Here is a 17,861-nt window from a genome sequence, read left to right as displayed (position 1 = left end):
AGTACAGTCAAGAAGGGAAACGGGAATAGATGTTCAGCTTAGTGAATAATGTGGCCTGGGGTCAACTTTAATTGACTGTGTTCTGACCCACAGGCGGGGGCAGGGCGGTCCTGTAGAGCACAGCCTCAAAGAGGCATTCTTAAAGCCCAGTGCAGGGACTGACTGTCCATCTCATCGGCCCTAGGAATAGGAAGAGAAGCAAAAGGGATTGAGGAGGCAGCCCAACAAAGATGTGGGCAGGACTCTTCCAATACACCACTCATTTTTCCCCTACGGAACAGCACTCTTGATAGCAATGGGCCATGCTGACCAACCCTTGGAGATAATATTAGGTCAAAGAGTAACATAAAGTATTGTCATATTATCCTCTGGATTTGCTTCTAGAGAAGCTTCCTAAGATCACAGAAAAAGCTCAAAAACCAGGTAGTAGATTGGTATGGGGTTCTTGACCCTCTGGGCCCTCTTTCTAGGCAGGCAGCAGTAGGAGGCCACAGTCCTGTGCACATCTCCATGAAAGGTGTGAGGCCTCAGGAAAATTGGTCTGATTGCCTCTCCTCAGTCAAATGTCTCTATCCTTGGATGAATAAGTTCTAGTCAGACGACTAAGGATGCCTGGAGGCCACTAGGCCTCATTGTGTCTCTGAGGTACTCCAAGAACTTTGGAGATCATTCACCTGCCATATTGAATTCTCTTTCCAGTAGCTTCTCTCCCAAGAGCAATCCTCACAGACCACCATCTCGATCTGGGGAAAGCTCATGGTCTCTCACTTACTTGTCATTCACAAGTTTCCCACGTTGGTGAATTTGATTCTCCATCGTGAAGTTGATGGAGGCACCATACACGTGCTCACCAAGAAACACCTTCATTTTGGACTTGTAGGCTTCATCTTGAAAATACCGGATCATATCAGGGAACCAAACTGTCAGTCCGTAGTAGCTGTAAAAGAGAAGACAGAATATTCGAGCTGCGATAGGCAATTCTTTCGTGATCAGAGTCTGCATCCCTAACGTGACGTAAATCAAGCTCATTTAAAATGTACGAATACGGTTCTTTATTAGAAATTAAGACAATTACTAAGTGCCATCCTATCACTCCTCATATGAACAGATCTAAGGGACAAAATCATGACCATCTCCATAGACTCTGAAAAGGCATTTGATTTAAAAAAAAAAAAAAACTCATTCCTGACTTAAAAAGAAAAAAAAAAAACAATAGATTGGGAATTGGTGGGCACGTCCTTAACATGTAAGAAAATACAGACCTCACTTCATGTGGAGAGTAGGGGCATCTTCACTCATGTCAGGGACAAGACCCAGACATGTATCATCAAGACTACTCTTTACCACCACATCGTAGGGCTTAATTAACTCAGTTAGACTGGAGAAAGAGATACAAAATTGCAAGGATACAAAATTGCAAAGCAAGAAGCAAAACTACATCCACCTGTAGATGATCTGACTTTATACCTGCCGAACTCAGGATCATCAACTCAAAAAACTGACCACGGGGGCGCCTGGTGGCTCAGTGGGTTAAAGCATCTGCCTTCGGCTCGGGTCATGAGATCGAGCCCGGTGTCAGGCTCTCTGCTCAGCAGGGAGCCTGCTCCCCTTCGTCTCTCTCTGCCTGCCTCTCTGCATACTTGTGATCTCTCTCTGTCAAATAAATAAATAAAATCTTTAAAAAGAAAAAAAAAAACTGGCCACTAAACATTTAAAAAAGATGCTCCGTAACAAATAGCATGGAGGACAAGGGGAGTTAGAGAGGAGAAGGGAGTTGAGGGAAATTGGAAGGGGAGGTGAACCATGAGAGACTATGGACTCTGAAAAACAATCTGAGGGGTTCGAAGGGGTGGGGGTGGGAGGTTGGGGGAACCAGGTGGTGGGTATTAGAGAGGGCATGGATTGCATGGAGCACTCGGTGTGGTGCAAAAACAATGAATACTGTTACACTGAAAATAAATGAATAAATAAATAAGTGACTGAGGGAAAAAAATAAAAAAATAAAAAAGATGCTCCGTCCCACTCATAATAGGAAAAATGCAAATTAAAGCCACACCATTATCATTCTGAACTACTCAGTTGTGGGTGAACAGATGCTCTCATACACTGCAGGAAAAATTGTACAATACCACATCTCCATGTCAAAAAAAAAAAATCACTGTTGGATTTACCCCCTTTGACTCCATAATCTCATTTCTAGAAACCTATTCCATCGATGAGCCCCCTCAAGTACAAAGTTGCTTACAAACACAATTATTCATTGTTCAAAATGTATTGTTCAAAATAGAACTCTGAGGACTTCCCAAGAGTCTAGCAATAAGGCTCTGTTTGAAGACAGTGTGGTGCTACACTACGGAAAGCTATGTACATGTATTTCTCGGTTGTTTCAACATTTAAAATGCATTATCTAGTCAACAAAAGTAAATCAGCTATAAGTAAGTATGAACAAGACATATTTTAGAACTCTCAGTGAATTGAATCCTCATGTCCACCATCTTTGGCTTCTGAAATGTTCCCTCCTCACTTTGAATAAGTGAGCAGGGCGGGGGGGGGGGGGTCTCCAGCTTCCTCTTCACTTTACCCATTTGGGTTTCCATGAATAGGTACTGAGAAACAGTACCTATTCATGGGCAGGAGGTCCATGTCTCCCCATGTTCCTCCATGAGTCAAAGAGGTCATTAGACCCCATTTTGTTTCCTTTGGGCACAGGTGTTGGTGAACCAAGCAAGTTCACAGATGAAAGTTTTAAATCTCATTGACAGTTCCTCATTGATAGTAGCAATTAATTGAGTACTTACTTAGTGCCAGAAATTAATGCAAGCGTTTCCTTTATACAGTAAATAGTCTCATAACGCTTTCAGTGGCTTAAGTGGCATAAAGAGGGTCATGATATTTGGAGGTGCATGAAATGACTCTTCTACCACTTAAGAAAAGAGCCAGCTAATCACCATTCCCATCACACTCTATCTTCATTATCGTAGGGCATAGTGCCACAGAGTCTCACTGTTTTATCCCATAGCCACAATGCCACTGACAGCTGCCCTCTCAGTATTGGCTCTCTACTCATTCCTTGGAAACTAGATTTTGTTTGGGTATCAACCCTCAGGAAAGCTAACAATATCTGCAGCCCACACACAAACCCTGATTAGTCTGCAATCACTGGGAAGCCCATCTCCTTCACCAGGTAATTTGGCACTAGGGGTGTGACACACATCTGGGTAATAGAGAGAAAGGCTGCAGGGTTTGTGCAGGGGGGAGCTCCTGAGAAAGTCTTCCTTGCTGCTACAAGAAGCAGCTCAGAGAGAGGCAGCCTCTTCCTCCTCGGGACATTTTCCCACATTGACAGGATGCCAAGAAGTGCACAGGCATCTAGGAGCCACCAGGAGATGGAGCCGGGGGCTGAAACCCCTCGTAAAGATTGCCTCTCTATGGGATTCTTATTACAAAGGACAAAAAGCCTCCTTGTTGTAGAAGCCATGAGAGTGGGCTGTCTTTTACTTGCAGCCAAAAGCTTCTAGATTCTAAGAGTTAGAACTAATTGTAATCTTTGCTTTACAAAGGAGGTGCTGGAGGCTTAGGGAAGTTAAAGAGTTTATGATAGAATTTACCTTAAAGCCATGGTGAACCAGACCACAGCCAGAATCAGCGTGTTCATCCTGTAGGGCCCCATCACACAGTAGAGGGCATTATCCCAGACCTGTAACCCACACATAGAAGGGTTATTAAATCAAGAGGCTTGTGACTTGAAAGAGCTCATTTCTAGAATTTTCTGATAAATTTTCTAGGATCCCAAGAGAGAATGGACAACATGATCTCTCAGAGAAAGCAAATCTGTTCAAATAACAAAGCCTCTTCTCTTCTTACTGCTTGGGCTCTGCCTCTAACATGACAGTCCTAGAGCATCTTCCCTGGGAACACAATCATACATCATCAAAAGCACAATGAGTTGGGATTTCAAGACACTGGGTAACCTTGAGTAGTGAGCTCTGCTCCTCGCCCATGGGAATGGGTGATATTCTCAACACTTAATAACCATTCAACCATTCATTGGCTGCCTCGGTGCTTTGACAGCTGAGTTGGCTACAGGAGGCCCTTCTCCAGAGAAATGGCCTTGCCCTTCCTGGAGACTTTCTCAAAAGCCACCAACACACCCCAAAGGGCCATCTCCTTCACTCATTCCTTTCTTCCTACAGATTACGTAGAGAGAAGGGTGTTTACTGACAGTAGACATTTCACCAGTGTTCAAAATCTCTGCCTTGGGAAGGAAGAGCAAAGAAAAGAAACTAAGGTTTAGATAAGTCATGGTGACATTGGCTCAAACAACATGGTGGGTGATGAGCAGGCACAACTGTGTCCCAAACGTTCCATCCAGGGCACTTCCTTCCCCATCACGCCGCCTTGGGTTGACTGGGGGGGGAGGGGGGGTTCATGGTCTTTAGCCTTCATCCACCGAAGTTACAGGGTTCCAGATGTCCTCCCTCTCATCCCCGACATGTTCCCAATCATACCTGCTTGAAAGTGGTGCTGAGCCTGACCAGCCAGCGCTGGTACCAAGTTCCTGTTGAACTTTGGATCTCAATGAATTCATCCATTTGCTTGGGAGTTTTGATATGGGAAACCTGCAAAGCAAAGATGGTCTAGAGAATCGTAACCCCACTCTGTATCAGGCTTTTCAATGTTTAATTAATGTAACTAATTTTATGGCACATATCAAAGGCTACAGGAGACTTGGACGATCCTCTAGTTCTGTGATTCTTAACCAAAGATGTACATGGCCTCTCTTAAAGACTCTTTCTCAGGGAGATATATCCCCCTGTAGACAAGATGAATCCATCTTTTGACTAGACGATGCTTTTAAGAAATTTATATTCATCAGTGATAATATGCTGAATTACCATGTATATCTGATTTGCCCACAGTAGAGCTGAGCCCACCTTAAAATTCACAAGTCTGTCCTTAATAGGTATTAACAATTAACATCACAGAAGTCTAGAACCCATGCAAGCAATGGTGTGTGTGTTTTGGGGGAGGAGGTTGCTACTTAAGATTTTTTTTTTCTAAAGATTTATATATTTTAGAGAGAGAGTGAGGCAGAGAGAGCATGCACACAAGCAGGGAGGGGGCAGAAGGAGAGGGCAGAGAGAGAATCCTCACACAGACTCCCCGCTGAGCACAGAGCTTGAAGCAGGGCTCCATCCCAGGACCCTGAGATTGTGACCTGAGTTGAAATCAAGAGTCAGCCACTTCACCACTGAGCTACCCAGGTTCCCTGCTACTTAAGATGTTTTAAAAGCACACCAGAATAGGAGAAATCATGTCCTCCTTGCTGTCTCTGGCTTTTCTAATGGAAATCAAAGAAATGGGGAGTGGGAATAGGGTTATACAACTCGGCTCCCCCACTGAAGGGCCCCAGAAAGCATTGACTTGTCCAGTGTCGGCAGATAGCCCCAATTTTCAATCCTAACTCACCCAGACAGTGATTGTCAAGTTACCTAGTGTTTAAAGCAACCACTAGATTTTGTAACTAACCATCATGTTAAGGAGATGGTTAGCCAAGTTAGCAAGGTCCATGCTTGCAGACTTATTCAGAGGAAAATGGAGGAGCACACTCAAAAAAAAAAAAAAATCAGAATTGCCATCACCCCTTCCAATGAACTATTGTCTAGGGAAAAAAATTTTAGTTCTACAAGCATCTCCATTGCTTTCTTCTGCCATCTGAGAAGGAAGGAAGGGGAGGAAACAGAGAGAGACACACAGATAAGGCTGGCAATGCACAAGGGAAAAAACAGCCCTTGGGTGTGGACAACAGACTCTAACTCTGAGCATGAGGTCTAGGATGGCATGGCCGTGCTCTTCTAAACCCTAAAAACAGTAATTCTTAAAGTCTGGGGAGGGCTGGGTGCCCCCTTTGAGAGTCTGATAAAAGCATCCATGGTCTTCCTGAAACTGGGAAGTACGAGAGCATCCTGAGAGCCTCCTCGGTCCGCCCTACCCTCCTCTGCAGGTGTGCCTCCTCCGCACATCTCTCTGCCTGGGCTCTGACAAGGATGCAGGGGAGTGAACACACCCAGGGTCTGCAACAGAACTCTCGGTTGGAGCTGGACTTCCTGCCGTCAAACACCCCCAGGAAGCCCGGGAGCCCTCATTGCGGTCAAAAGAGGCCACCGGGCAAGGATGACATCAAATCAGGAAGCATGTGTAAAATCATATTCAAAAGCATTAAGATATCCGCTCAAGTGCAATGTTTTCCTTCTGGCACTCCTAGGGGGGAAAAAAAAAAACAAAAAAACCGTTCGATTCCCTAGGGATTTGGGAGTGGGTGAATGGACAGCCTCAAGCAAAATTACTCTAAATTACAATTAACTAAGATACTGTTTTTGTTGGCGTCTATATCAAAATATGGCCAGTGTTCACGACAGGCCTGCAGAACGTTTTACTGGGGACACCTGCCAGGTGGCAGATCAGAAGCCTGTGAGGCGGCCAGCCAATGGGATGGCTGAAACCTAGGGCTTCGGAGGGGAGGAAGAAGTTTGCCCAGCTCCTCTAAGCATCTCAGGCTGCGTCTGAAAATTGAACTGACAAACACAGATCAACAGGAGAGAAGCCTACACATTTTATCGAATTTTAACACAGACAAGGGAGGCTTCCAAAGAGAATGAAAGCCTGAAGATGTGACCAGAGCAGAAAACTCTTATACCTTTGAGGCCATGAAACAATGAGTTTGTGAGGAATTAAAGACACAGGGATGTGGGCTTAGGGTAGTAAATGGTGAAGAAGTAACTAGGAAAAAGAATTGATGTAACAAGGTTTGCTGGTGCAGCCTCCTTGACCCTCCCCCGATCTCTGGTGATAAGAACGTCTTCTTCCTCCTGGTACAGGGGCAGTCACTTCACACAGGAGATCTATGACCTAAGAAGGGTCCGTGGGAAAGGTCAGAGTGATCTTCCCACTTCTGGCACTTTCTCAAACTCCTTCGCTTAAGATATTCAGTATGCCAAGGTGCCGGTACTTCAGGGTAGGGGTCCTGAACCCCAGCGGCATGAAGGTCAAGGTGAGGACCCTAGCCTTTGTGGATCTCCAAGTACAATCAAAAGTGCATTATTTGAGGCTCCTGGGTAGCTCAGTGCGTTAAGCCTCTGCCTTCGGCTCAGGTCATGATCTCAGGGTCCTGGGATCAAGCCCCCAATCGGGCTCTCTGCTCAGCAGGAAGCCTGCTTCCCCCACCCCCTCTGTCTGCCTCTCTGTCTACTTGTGACTTCTGTCAAATAAATAATTAAAATCTTAAAAAAAAAAAAATGCATGATTTGCTGTGGGGAGCACTCTGGAGCCAAGCAGTTAACCCCGTCAGGAAGGAGTTCACTCCTGATTGCTTCTGCTCTCTAACCTGTCAACATTTTCCGGTTGTTCCTTTCTTTTCTTGCCCCTGGCCCAACCAGTCATCCACTTCTACCCAATTAATATGATCGCCAAGTCAGCAGGGAATGCCGAAGCCACAACTGTTCTGATTCTCCTTCGCATGAGTTGAAAACTACTAACGGCAGAGGTGAGGACGCACGACTAGCCCGCAGGGTGGGTAAGAGAGAGTGCCCACCCACGGTTCACATTCCAGCTCTGGGATCTGGAATCTCTGACTTCCTGGGGATGCGTGGCCATCCCGAGGGGAGGGGCTCTCGTGCTCAAGTGAGAGGCTTAGCTTCTGCCTTTGGAAACTGGAGGCTCTATTGATTTCCTTGCCAAGATCTCATTCTTCAAAATCAGGCTGCTTAAGGATAACCCCGTTGTGAGGAGAGAATGTGGGATCACTTCTCTAGAAAGGACTCCCAGTCTGGCAAGCTCACAAGGTTGATTTAGAAGTGGTTGTTCCAGAAGCAAGAGTCAGGGAAGCCACTGGGTATGAGATGCTGCACAGGCCACCAGGGTAAGACGAAGACCAGAAAGGGGTTAGTCTCCTGGGCAGGCAAGGACAGGCGTACAAATGAGGGGTAGAGCCGTCACCCATCAGGACTCTCTCAGCAGAGCTATGGGTTTGCTTGGAATAAATACACTAACAGACTGCTTGACGGGTCAGGGAATGCCAGGGAGGACCAGTGTGTGAGCCCTGCGGTGAGCCAAGGAGAATTTGCCATATTCCAGAGGGAGAACAGGGGAAAGAGAGGGAAGGCGAAAAAGGAGGAGGAAAAGCTCATAAGAGGGAGGATGGGGCAGGGAGGAAGTTTCTCGAATTATCGTGGAGTTTATTAAACTGGCAAATACTTGGTATGAGTGAGGTGTGTCTACGTTTCTGTGTATCTGTGCACTTGTGTATACCTGTATACATGTGTCTGTCTGTATATATGATATGTGTGTATATGTGTGTTTATGTGTCTTTCTGTCTATATGTATGATGTGTGTATCTGTATGTATGTTTATGTCTATGTGTCTGCATGATGTGTGTGTGTCTGGGTGTCTATGTGTCTGTATGATGTGTGTGTCTGTGTGCATGTGTGTGTATTTATATCTCTGTGTGTCTGTGCACATGTGAATGTCTGTATACATGTGTCTGTGTCTGTGTGATGTATGTGTCTATGTGTCTGTGCACACGTGTATGTCTGTATACACATGTCTGTGTGTCTGTGTGATGTGTGTGTCTGTGTGTGTGCATTTATGTCTCTATGTGTCTGTATGATGTGTGTGTGTGTGCATGTGTAGGTCTGTATACATGTGTCTTTTTGTATCTGTGTGTGTATGATATGTGTATGTGTCTGTATGACGTGTGTGTCTGTGTACATGTGTATATCTGTATACATGTGTCTGTATGTGTGTGTCTGTGTGTCTGTGTGTGTTTATGGCTCTATGTGTCTGTATGATGTGTGTGTGTACATGTGTAGCTCTGTGTACACGTGTCTGTGTATCTGTATGTATGTGTTTGTATGTTTGAGTTTGTCTCCTTGTGTCTGTATCATATGTGTGTGTATATGCATGTGTTCATGTTTCTCTGTCTGTGTGCATGTGTACGTCTATATACATGTGTCTGTGTGTCAGTATGGTGTGTGTGTCTGTGTGTCTTTGCACATGTGTATGTCTGTCTACATGTTTCTGTGTATGTCTATATGTGTGTGTGTGTCTATACACGTGTATATGTCTGTATATGTGTGTCTGTGTTTGTATGTATGTTTATGTCTCTATGTGTCTATATGATGTGTGTGCGTCTATGCGCACGTGTATGTCTCTATACATGTGTATGTGTGTGTGATATGTGTTTGTGTGTGTGATGTGTGTGTCTGTGTACATGCGTGTATCTGTATACATGTGTCTGTGTGTGTCTGTATGATGCGTGTGTGTCTGTGAGTGTGTGTGTATGCATCTTTGTGTCTGTGTGTGTGTTTCACACCACGTTGATGTGACACACAATCCAATCCAGCTGATGTGAATTCAGAGGCTTGAGGCAGAGACAGAAGACCACGCAGACATCTCTCAGGAAGAAGCAGGAGCTTGGAGAGCAGTCTGATGGGACGGTGGGTGGGGCAGGACTGAACCAAGTGCACCCAGGTCCTGGGCGGGGGAGCCCCGCTAACATCTGGTGTCCACACCTGCAGTCCAGCTGCAGCCTTATAATTCACCACAGACAGCAGTGGGGAGAAGGGACTGGGGAGAACCATCTACATCCTTAATTAACATCTTTCATCACAACTATTTCTGTTGGTTATGCTTCTCAATAAATGTTTGTGATAAAAGCACTGGTCCCATATTTTAGATATTTTTAGGAGCATGGAATTGAGGGAAGTAGGCCATTGAACAGCAACAAAATTTATTTGCTTGAGTTAATTTAAGAAAAAATATGTCATGTAATTTTAAAGAAGATTTTATGTATTTATTTGACACAGAGAGAGAGCGAGCACAAGCAGAGGGAGCAGCAGAGGGAGGGAGAGGCTGACTCTCCACTGAGCAGGAAGCCCGATGTGGGTCTCAACCCCAGGACCCTCAGATTACAACCTGAGCCAAAGGCAGATGCTTCACTGACTGAGCCACCCAGGACCCTGTGTCATAATGTTTTTGAATGATAGTTAACATCTATGCAGCCCCTGCTTCAAGGCAGATAACCGAATCCTTACCAGAACCATACTTGTAGATATTATTATCCTTCTGTTCCCAACAGAGAAACTGAGGCAAAGGGAGTACCTGCCTAAGGCCACACCACTAGAAAGTATCAAAACTGGGATTTAGGGGCACCTGGGTGGCTCAGTGGGTTAAGCCGCTGCCTTCGGCTCAGGTCATGATCTCAGGGTCCTGGGATCGAGCCCCACATCGGGCTCTCTGCTCAGCGGGGAGCCTGCTTCCTCCTCTCTCTCTGCCTGCCTCTCTGCCTGCTTGTGATCTCTGTCTGTCAAATAAATAAATAAAATCTTAAAAAAAAAAAAACTGGGATTTAGGCCCAGACTGTCAGGCTCCAGGATGCAGATGCTTAGCTATGTGGTCCTGCCTGAGAACCAGGGCTTCTAAGCAGCAGTGAACAAGGAGGAGTATGCTGTCCAGAGTCAATGGCAGAGGCCAAAGCTGCAAAAGCAGTGAATCAGAGTAAGAGTCAAGGTTAACCCAGGAGGGCTTCCTAGTGGAAATGGATTTGAAGTCAGCCTGAAGGGAAGTTATCCAAAACAGGCACGCACCGGGGCAGGCATTCCTCCCTGGCGATAGAGCGTGGTCGGGGAGCACAGATCCTGATACCTAATAGGGCATCTTCATGGAAATCACTGCTCACTACTTTTTCACTATTTAAACTAGGAAGAAACAAAATGCTGGAGGAGAAAAATGGCTATCCTGTTGCCTGTGGCACAGTAGACGGGCACAACCTTATTGAGATGTAATCATGTAATCTGGCAATATAACTCAAAAGCTATACAAGTAATAGTGCTTTTCAGCCACTCATTTTATTTCTAGGCATCTATCTTGGAAAACAAATCGAGAACATGAAGGAAAAGGAACTATGTGTGTGAAAATGTTCACTGTGACAATATTTACAGGAACAAGATAATAAGACGGGGTAAATAAATTTCCAGCATTCAGGACATATTTAGGAAGACTGTGTTAACATTCCCAACATTAATGTTCGTTAAAAAGATAATTATGAATGCCACGAATGTTAATGAATACTCTTTTTAAAAAGTAGATGGAGGGGTGTCTGGCTGGCTCAGTTGGTTAAGCGAACAGCTCTTGATTTTGGCTCAGGTCAGGATCACAGGGTCATAGGATCAAGCCCATGTGCTAAGCTTGGAGCCTGCTTAAGATTCTCTCTCTCTCTCCCTCTCCTCTGCCCTCCTTCCCTGCCCTATCTATCTAAAGATAGATAGATAGATAGACAGATAGGTATAAATATATGTACATATCCTTATCCCCATATAAACACAGCTAGTTTTTTCTTTCAGTGTGTTTTTTTTTTTTTTGAACAATTAGTGCTAACAAGGATATCTATCAACCTGAACAAAAATTAGGACACAATAATAGGAATGTCAGGGTTTTATTCTCCCTTTGGTAAGTTCTCTTTGTCAAATTAATATAGTATCATAATAATAGAATAAAATTCATTTTTTAGCAAGCCAGAAGAGTAAAGAGGAGAGACCCCCTCTGGTTGGCATGGGTGCCACACACTCACCGTGAACACCTTCTCGGGGGTCCCTTTTGCCCTCATGTTGGTGTCATGCACACGCTTGAGAATCATCCAGGCTTCATCATGTTTGCCCATCTGGTAAAAGCAAGGAAAGAGGCATAAGAAATCCTTTACTGACGAGGGGTGGAAACCCTACGGGGGGCATCCAACCCTAAGTGTGAGGTGATCAGACTTGGACACACTGCCACCCAGGGCTTGGGAAGGATTGGGACAAGTCTCTGTCCCCCGCCCATCTTGGGAGGATACTAAGGTAATGCCTCTGAGGTGTCTACACACTATTCCCATTCCACAGTACAACACGCCTCGTTTTAAGGTCGAGTCACTGCTGGGTGGCATCCACGTTCCTCCCTGAGCAGAGAAAGCAAAGAAGCAACCTGTTATGGATTGTGTCCCCACAGCCCCAGAGACCTCGGAATAGGACCCTGTTTAGAAGCAGGGTTGCCACAGAGGTCATGAAGATGAGGTCATCCCGGAGTGGGCTGGGCCTCTAATCTAGTTCGACTGGTGTCCTTCTAAGAAGGCAGCATGTGAATACAGAGACGCGGCAGGCCAGTGCATGAGATGACGCAGACAGGAGGCCAAGTGAGTCCCAACAAAGCACTGGAAGCTGGAAGAGGCAAGGGAGGACTCCCCTACAGACTTCCGAGGGAACGCAGCCCTGCGGACACCCTGATTTTGGACATCCAGCCTCCAGAACTGTGATGCAATTTCTGTTCCTTGAAGCCACTCTGCTGGTGACAAAATCCTTTGTCTCAGCAGCCCTAGAAAACTCACACACCACAAAGGGTAAATTTGTGAGAGATCCCTGGCTAAAGAAAAACTCCCTGCGGTGTCTGTTCCTGACAACAGGACACAAGGGAATTTGACGAGGACGATCACTCTGTAGTAAGATCTAGAAGGAGACATACGAGTGGACTCGGAATTGGAGGTGTAGGAGCCTTTGAGTCCTATGGCTCCTCTGCAAGCCCTGCCTGGTCTGATCCCTGCAAACACAAGCAGCCCCCCAAGTTGGAAGGACTCTTCTCTCAAGACACAAGGAGCAGCTTTCCAGTGGGGAGGGGTCTAGGATAGTTAAGAGTCCTGATGGGCTTGGGGACGACGCGCATTTTCCCAACTTGAGAAAACATCCCACAGCTTTGAAGATCTTCTGGAGAGAGGGGGTGCCGGAAGCAGCCTCAGGAGGCCCCTTCCGCCTCTGACAGTCTGTGAATTCAGGCTGTGCAGCCATCACAGATGGCACTAAAGCCAGAAGTAACGATGGTCCAGGCAGGCTGACATGGGGGTGGTGTGCAACATGCAAGCTGGAGTGGGGGGCAGCCAATGGGTCTCACACAGGGTGGGGTTGGGGGTTACGGACTCACCTCCAGCAGGAACCTCGGGCTCTCTGGCATGAACTTCAGAGCCACCAGGGACACGGTGCAGGGCAGCGCACAGACGATGACAAACACTCTCCAGCTGTGGTAGTGGTAATTGGTGCCCATGCTGAAGCCCCAGCCTGTGGAGAACAGTCAGAGGATTTCTGACATGACCTTATAGTGACCTTAAAGCGCCAGCTCTCAAAGGAGGGCACAAGACCTCACCCACGGAGCAGGTTAAAATGCAAACCTCTGACTGTTCCCAAAGCTTCTGAGGCAGATGTCTGGAACAGGCATGGGAATGTGCATCTCAACAACCCCCCAGGGCTGGCCAGGCCTGACATGTATAGGGCCTTGGGCGGCGTCCCCTATTTCTCTATAGCCACTGAAATTCAAGCTAAAAAACCTGTTAATAACGAATGTTCTATCCCTTGCCTTGACAAATAAAGATCTGGAAGGCCAGGTGGTGACCTATCCTTTTGAGACCCCTTCATTTCTTCTCCTGGCCCCTTCCACCGAGTGAAGGGCCTCATGCTCGTACATGTGAACCCATCACACTCCACACAGTGAGAATAGGTGTCCTGGTCCGATTCCTAGAGTTAGCGGGATTCTTGGGTTCTGAGTACCCAGAGCATGATTTGGATGAAAAGGAACCCCTGAGGTGATCGTACCTCACAGACCTCTTGCCTTCCGGGAAGGAAAACCAGATCAGGGCCTTAGGACCGTGGGGTTCCCTCTTCCCACGTCAAAGGGCAATACCAGCTCCAGGTGATTCTAATGCCAAGGGTTCGAGACCACACTCTGAAAAGCGCTATCAGTCATAATATAGGCATATCTCAATTTATTGTGCTTTTCAGATTTTGCAGTTTTTACAAATTGAAGGTTTGTGGTACCCCTGGTCAAGCAAGTCCACTGACATCATTTTCCCATCAGCGTTTGCTTACTTTGTTTCTCTTTGTTACATTTTGGCAATTTTCAAATATTTCAGGACTTTTTGCATTATGGCATTTGTTATGGTGATCTGTGATCAGTGATTACTACTTGCCAAAGGCTCAGATGATGGTTAGCATTTTTTAGCAGTAAAGTATTTTTTAAATTAAGGTATGTACATTTTTTTTAGATGTAATGTTACTGCACACTTACTAGACTCCAGTTTGGTATAAACATAACTTTTAGATGCACTGGGAAAACAAATCATTCATCTGATAGTTGTTTTATTGCAGTAGTCTGAAGCCAAACCCATCATACCTCCAAGGTATGCCTATATTAATTTTTTTTTAATTTTAAAAAGACAGGGCTTCTAAATTCAAATGAATTCTATCATCATGGAAATGAAGATAGGATTAGCTCCTAATTAACACTCATCATTGAAAGCATTTCTTTTTTTTTTTTTAAGATTTTATTTATTTGAGAGAGAGTGTAAGAGAAAGCAAGCATAAGTGGCAGGGGTCGTGTGGTGGAAAGACAGAGGGAGAGAGAGAGAGAGTCAGATTCTCTGCCTGAGCAGGGAGCCCAAGGCAGGACTCCATCCCAGGACCCTGGGATTATGACCTGAGTAGAAGGCAGATGCTTTGCTGACTGAGCTACCTAGGCTACCCCTTGAAAGCATTTCTAAAATACATTTTTAGAAATTGCCTCTGGATCTGCAAAACATTATTTCAAATATCCTCATGGGTCACAAATTCCCTCTTTTAAGGAATGGATAGCACTGGAAAGAGCCTCTATTTTCACAGTCATGGGGATCAGAGTACAAATCCTGGCTCTCTCACACCATACTGTGTTGGGGGTTTTCACAGCTATCGACGGCAGATAACACCACCATCACAGATTTGCTAACTGCAAAACCTTCTGACAGCCAATAATAATTCCTCTGTTTTGAGGGTAGATTTGATTTGCTTAGAAACAGCTATATGATATTCAGTGCCAAAGTTGTTGACTAAAATAGATGAGTATCAGCAACAAAATAATTGTTTAAAAAAATCCAAGGTTATGGAATGCCTGAGTGGCTCAGTCAGTGAAACATCTGACTCTTGATTTTGCTCAGGTTATGATCTCAGGGTCCTGAGGTCGAGCCCCACATGGGGCTCCACGCTCAGCGGGGAGTCTGTTTGAGATTCTCTCTTCCTCTCCTTTTGCCCCTCCCCCACTCATACTCTCTCAATCAATCAATCAATCAATCAATAAAAATAAAATCTTTTAAGAATAAATGAAATAAGATGGAGTCAGGAGGGAGACAAACCATAAGAGACTCTTAATCTCCCAAAACAAACTGAGGGTTGCCGGGGGGAGGGGGGTAGGGAGAGGGAGTGGGGCTCTGGACTTTGGGGGAAGGTATGTGCTATGGTGAGTGCTGTGAAGTGTGTAAACCTGGCGATTCACAGACCTGTACCCCTGGGGCAAATAATACATTATATGTTAATTTTAAAAATAATAAAATAAAATCTTTTAAAAATAAACAAATAAATGATCAAATCATCCTGGGTTATACAATGACTTGGTTTTCTCATGCCACTCCAAGTAGCTCCAAAGACAATGCCAACAGCATTTTTTTTTTTTAAAGACAAAACTGTATAAATGAATGCATCGATTTCTAAAGTTCGGAGGGTAATCATTATTGCGACATGAAAATCTCTATTCCATTTACTATCTGCGAAGCACAATAAAATGGGGTGTGTCTAGATGTAAACATATACCATGGAGCCAGCTGGGTGGTGAACAGTGAATGTCTTGAATGCTCTATTCCGCTCTTTGTGTTTCAAGTTCCTCTACTTGCCCTGGATTCTTAGCCCATTGCATTTCAACTTGCTCTACTTGCCAGCTGTTTCTGCTGGTATCTCCTAGTCTATGCAACTCAAGGGCTCACCAGGGGGAATCTCGGGTAGGAAAACGTGGGACTGAAGCCGCCGTGACACATTTGGCCACACGATACACACATCATCCAACTTTCTCAACCAGAATCAAACCTCTTTTTGCACAGCATGCTCTCCTGGGGTTTGTTGGTTTTCATTTGAATGAAAAAAAAAACCTTTCCTTTCTCCTGACAGCAGCACTAGACAGAGGAAGATAAAACCATAGTACTATTTACACATTTCCCCACTCATGTCCAAAAGCTACTGGGGAAGAATTAGAAGTCAAGTTGATCAAAACTACATAGCAGTCAAACTCAGGTGGATAATGAGGAAAGGAGAGAAGAAGTAGGTATGTTTATAAAGTATGCTGCCTAAGACAAATTTTTCTTTATGGTAATATGTGTAAATTATGTCAAATACATTATTCCCTCATGCCTCTGCGGTTTTTATGGTGATCTTAATAATCTGCTTTTATTGCATTCATGAGGTAGTCTTTGGGACCTTAAATTAAATAAAATTAAACAGTGCACTGCTTCCAAATATATGGAACAACTATTAATCTGGAGACAGGGATGGCTCTGTTCACTGATCTTTTAGCTTGTCCTACTTTTCTCTGTCAGGATTTCACAAACAGCTGGTGGTGCTGAACACAATAGGCATTAATCTTCCATAATATATCCAATTTTTTCTGGGCTGTGACCATGAGTTCCCAGGAAAACATTCTGACTTTTGCAATTTTCTTTCTCAATGACTCAGTCACCCAAATTCCCAATGCCAAGGCCTCCCATCATTTCATTCCTGCAAAAGCAATTAAATGGGTTGCATAAGCTGTACACAAACACCAGTCTCCTTTCTGTTGTTACCCTGGCTTGTCCCTGCTGAGTGGAGGGGTGTTTAGAGCATTAATGTCTTGGGACATTGAGAAATATTATCAAATGTCTGTTCAGTCTGGACGAAACATCTGGTCCTGGTAAAATGAGGCTTAAAGTAAATAATCACTCCTGTTAGACTGTGATTCTAGTTCTATCATGTTTCTCGGGTGGGTCGTCCCCCCTCCCTGTCCAGCTAGTGCTTGTTTCAACGAAGCCTAATTGCCCAAGAGCCTTCACTCTTTAAAAGGGACATAAAAGGGGCGCCTGGGTGGCTCAGTGGGTGAAAGTCTCTGCCTTCGGCTCAGGTCATGATGCCAAGGTCCTGGAATCGAGTCCCGCATCTGGCTCTCCACTTGGCGGGGAGCCTGCTCCCCCCTCTCTCTCTGCCTGCCTCTCTGCCTGCTTGTGCTCTCTGTATGTCAGATAAATAAACAAATAAACCTTTTTTTTAAAAAGGGGGGGTACATAAAAGTCACAGATTTCATATGCAAACAGGAGAAACATCCTATCTCTGTGGGGTAAAATATTGAATCACAAGCCCTGATGTCAGCCAGCAGCGACCAGCGACGAGCCACATGGCCCCTCTGCCATGGGCATCCCATTCAGTCTTGGCCAACACGCTTCCAACCTGATTCTTTGTATTGCTTTCTTAGTAACCATACCCCAGACATGGGTGTGTGCTAGTGTGTGCAAAGCAAAGTGAAAAGGTGACGCAGCAGGTAGTGACTATTGTGAGTGGCCCTGTTATAACACCCGGCACCTTGTGGCCCCCACCATCTGCAGACACGTGGCCAGAGTGGGACAGACCTCCCCCACCCCAATCCGTGCAGGATTTGAGGAAGGAAGTATCCAGACACCAAACCAATCCGGACCCGGCATCCTCTGGGGTGTAGTTGAGGATGGGCATATGACCTAAGCTGAGCCAGTGGGAGTCTCCCTGGTCCAGCGTGAGGGCAGGCTTCCCTTGGGGAGCAAGCAGTCTGCAGAGAGGTCGCTGAAGTTGTTGATGCTGCAGGAAAGGCAGTTCGCTCGAGTGCCAGAATTGTTTTAAACCTATTCTCAGCACTCCCCTTTGCATCCCGGGAATCACCGCGCAGGACGGCTGGCATGAAATTCTACATTTTGCTTCCTTCCCTCTTCACTC

General features: G+C 45.4%; 1 protein-coding gene across 7 annotated transcripts in view; it reads right to left on the bottom strand.

The window, feature by feature from the left end:
* The window catches only part of SV2B (synaptic vesicle glycoprotein 2B), a 180,720-nt gene that overhangs the window by 23,573 nt on the left and 139,286 nt on the right, over positions 1-17,861 (bottom strand). For all 7 annotated transcript variants that reach the window (XM_032342104.1, XM_032342105.1, XM_032342103.1 and 4 more), the window contains 5 exons: positions 13,003-13,136; positions 11,627-11,716; positions 4,509-4,619; positions 3,609-3,697; positions 773-937 (listed from right to left, as the gene is read on the bottom strand). In XM_032342104.1, coding sequence (XP_032197995.1) covers positions 773-937; positions 3,609-3,697; positions 4,509-4,619; positions 11,627-11,716; positions 13,003-13,136 — 589 coding nt within the window. The remainder of the gene's footprint in view (positions 1-772; positions 938-3,608; positions 3,698-4,508; positions 4,620-11,626; positions 11,717-13,002; positions 13,137-17,861) is intronic.

Source organism: Mustela erminea, chromosome 5 (genome assembly GCF_009829155.1).
Source record: "Mustela erminea isolate mMusErm1 chromosome 5, mMusErm1.Pri, whole genome shotgun sequence".
Lineage (NCBI taxonomy): Eukaryota > Metazoa > Chordata > Mammalia > Carnivora > Mustelidae > Mustela > Mustela erminea.
Note: the sequence above shows the minus strand (reverse complement) of the source record. Positions and strands in the feature narration are given on the sequence as shown.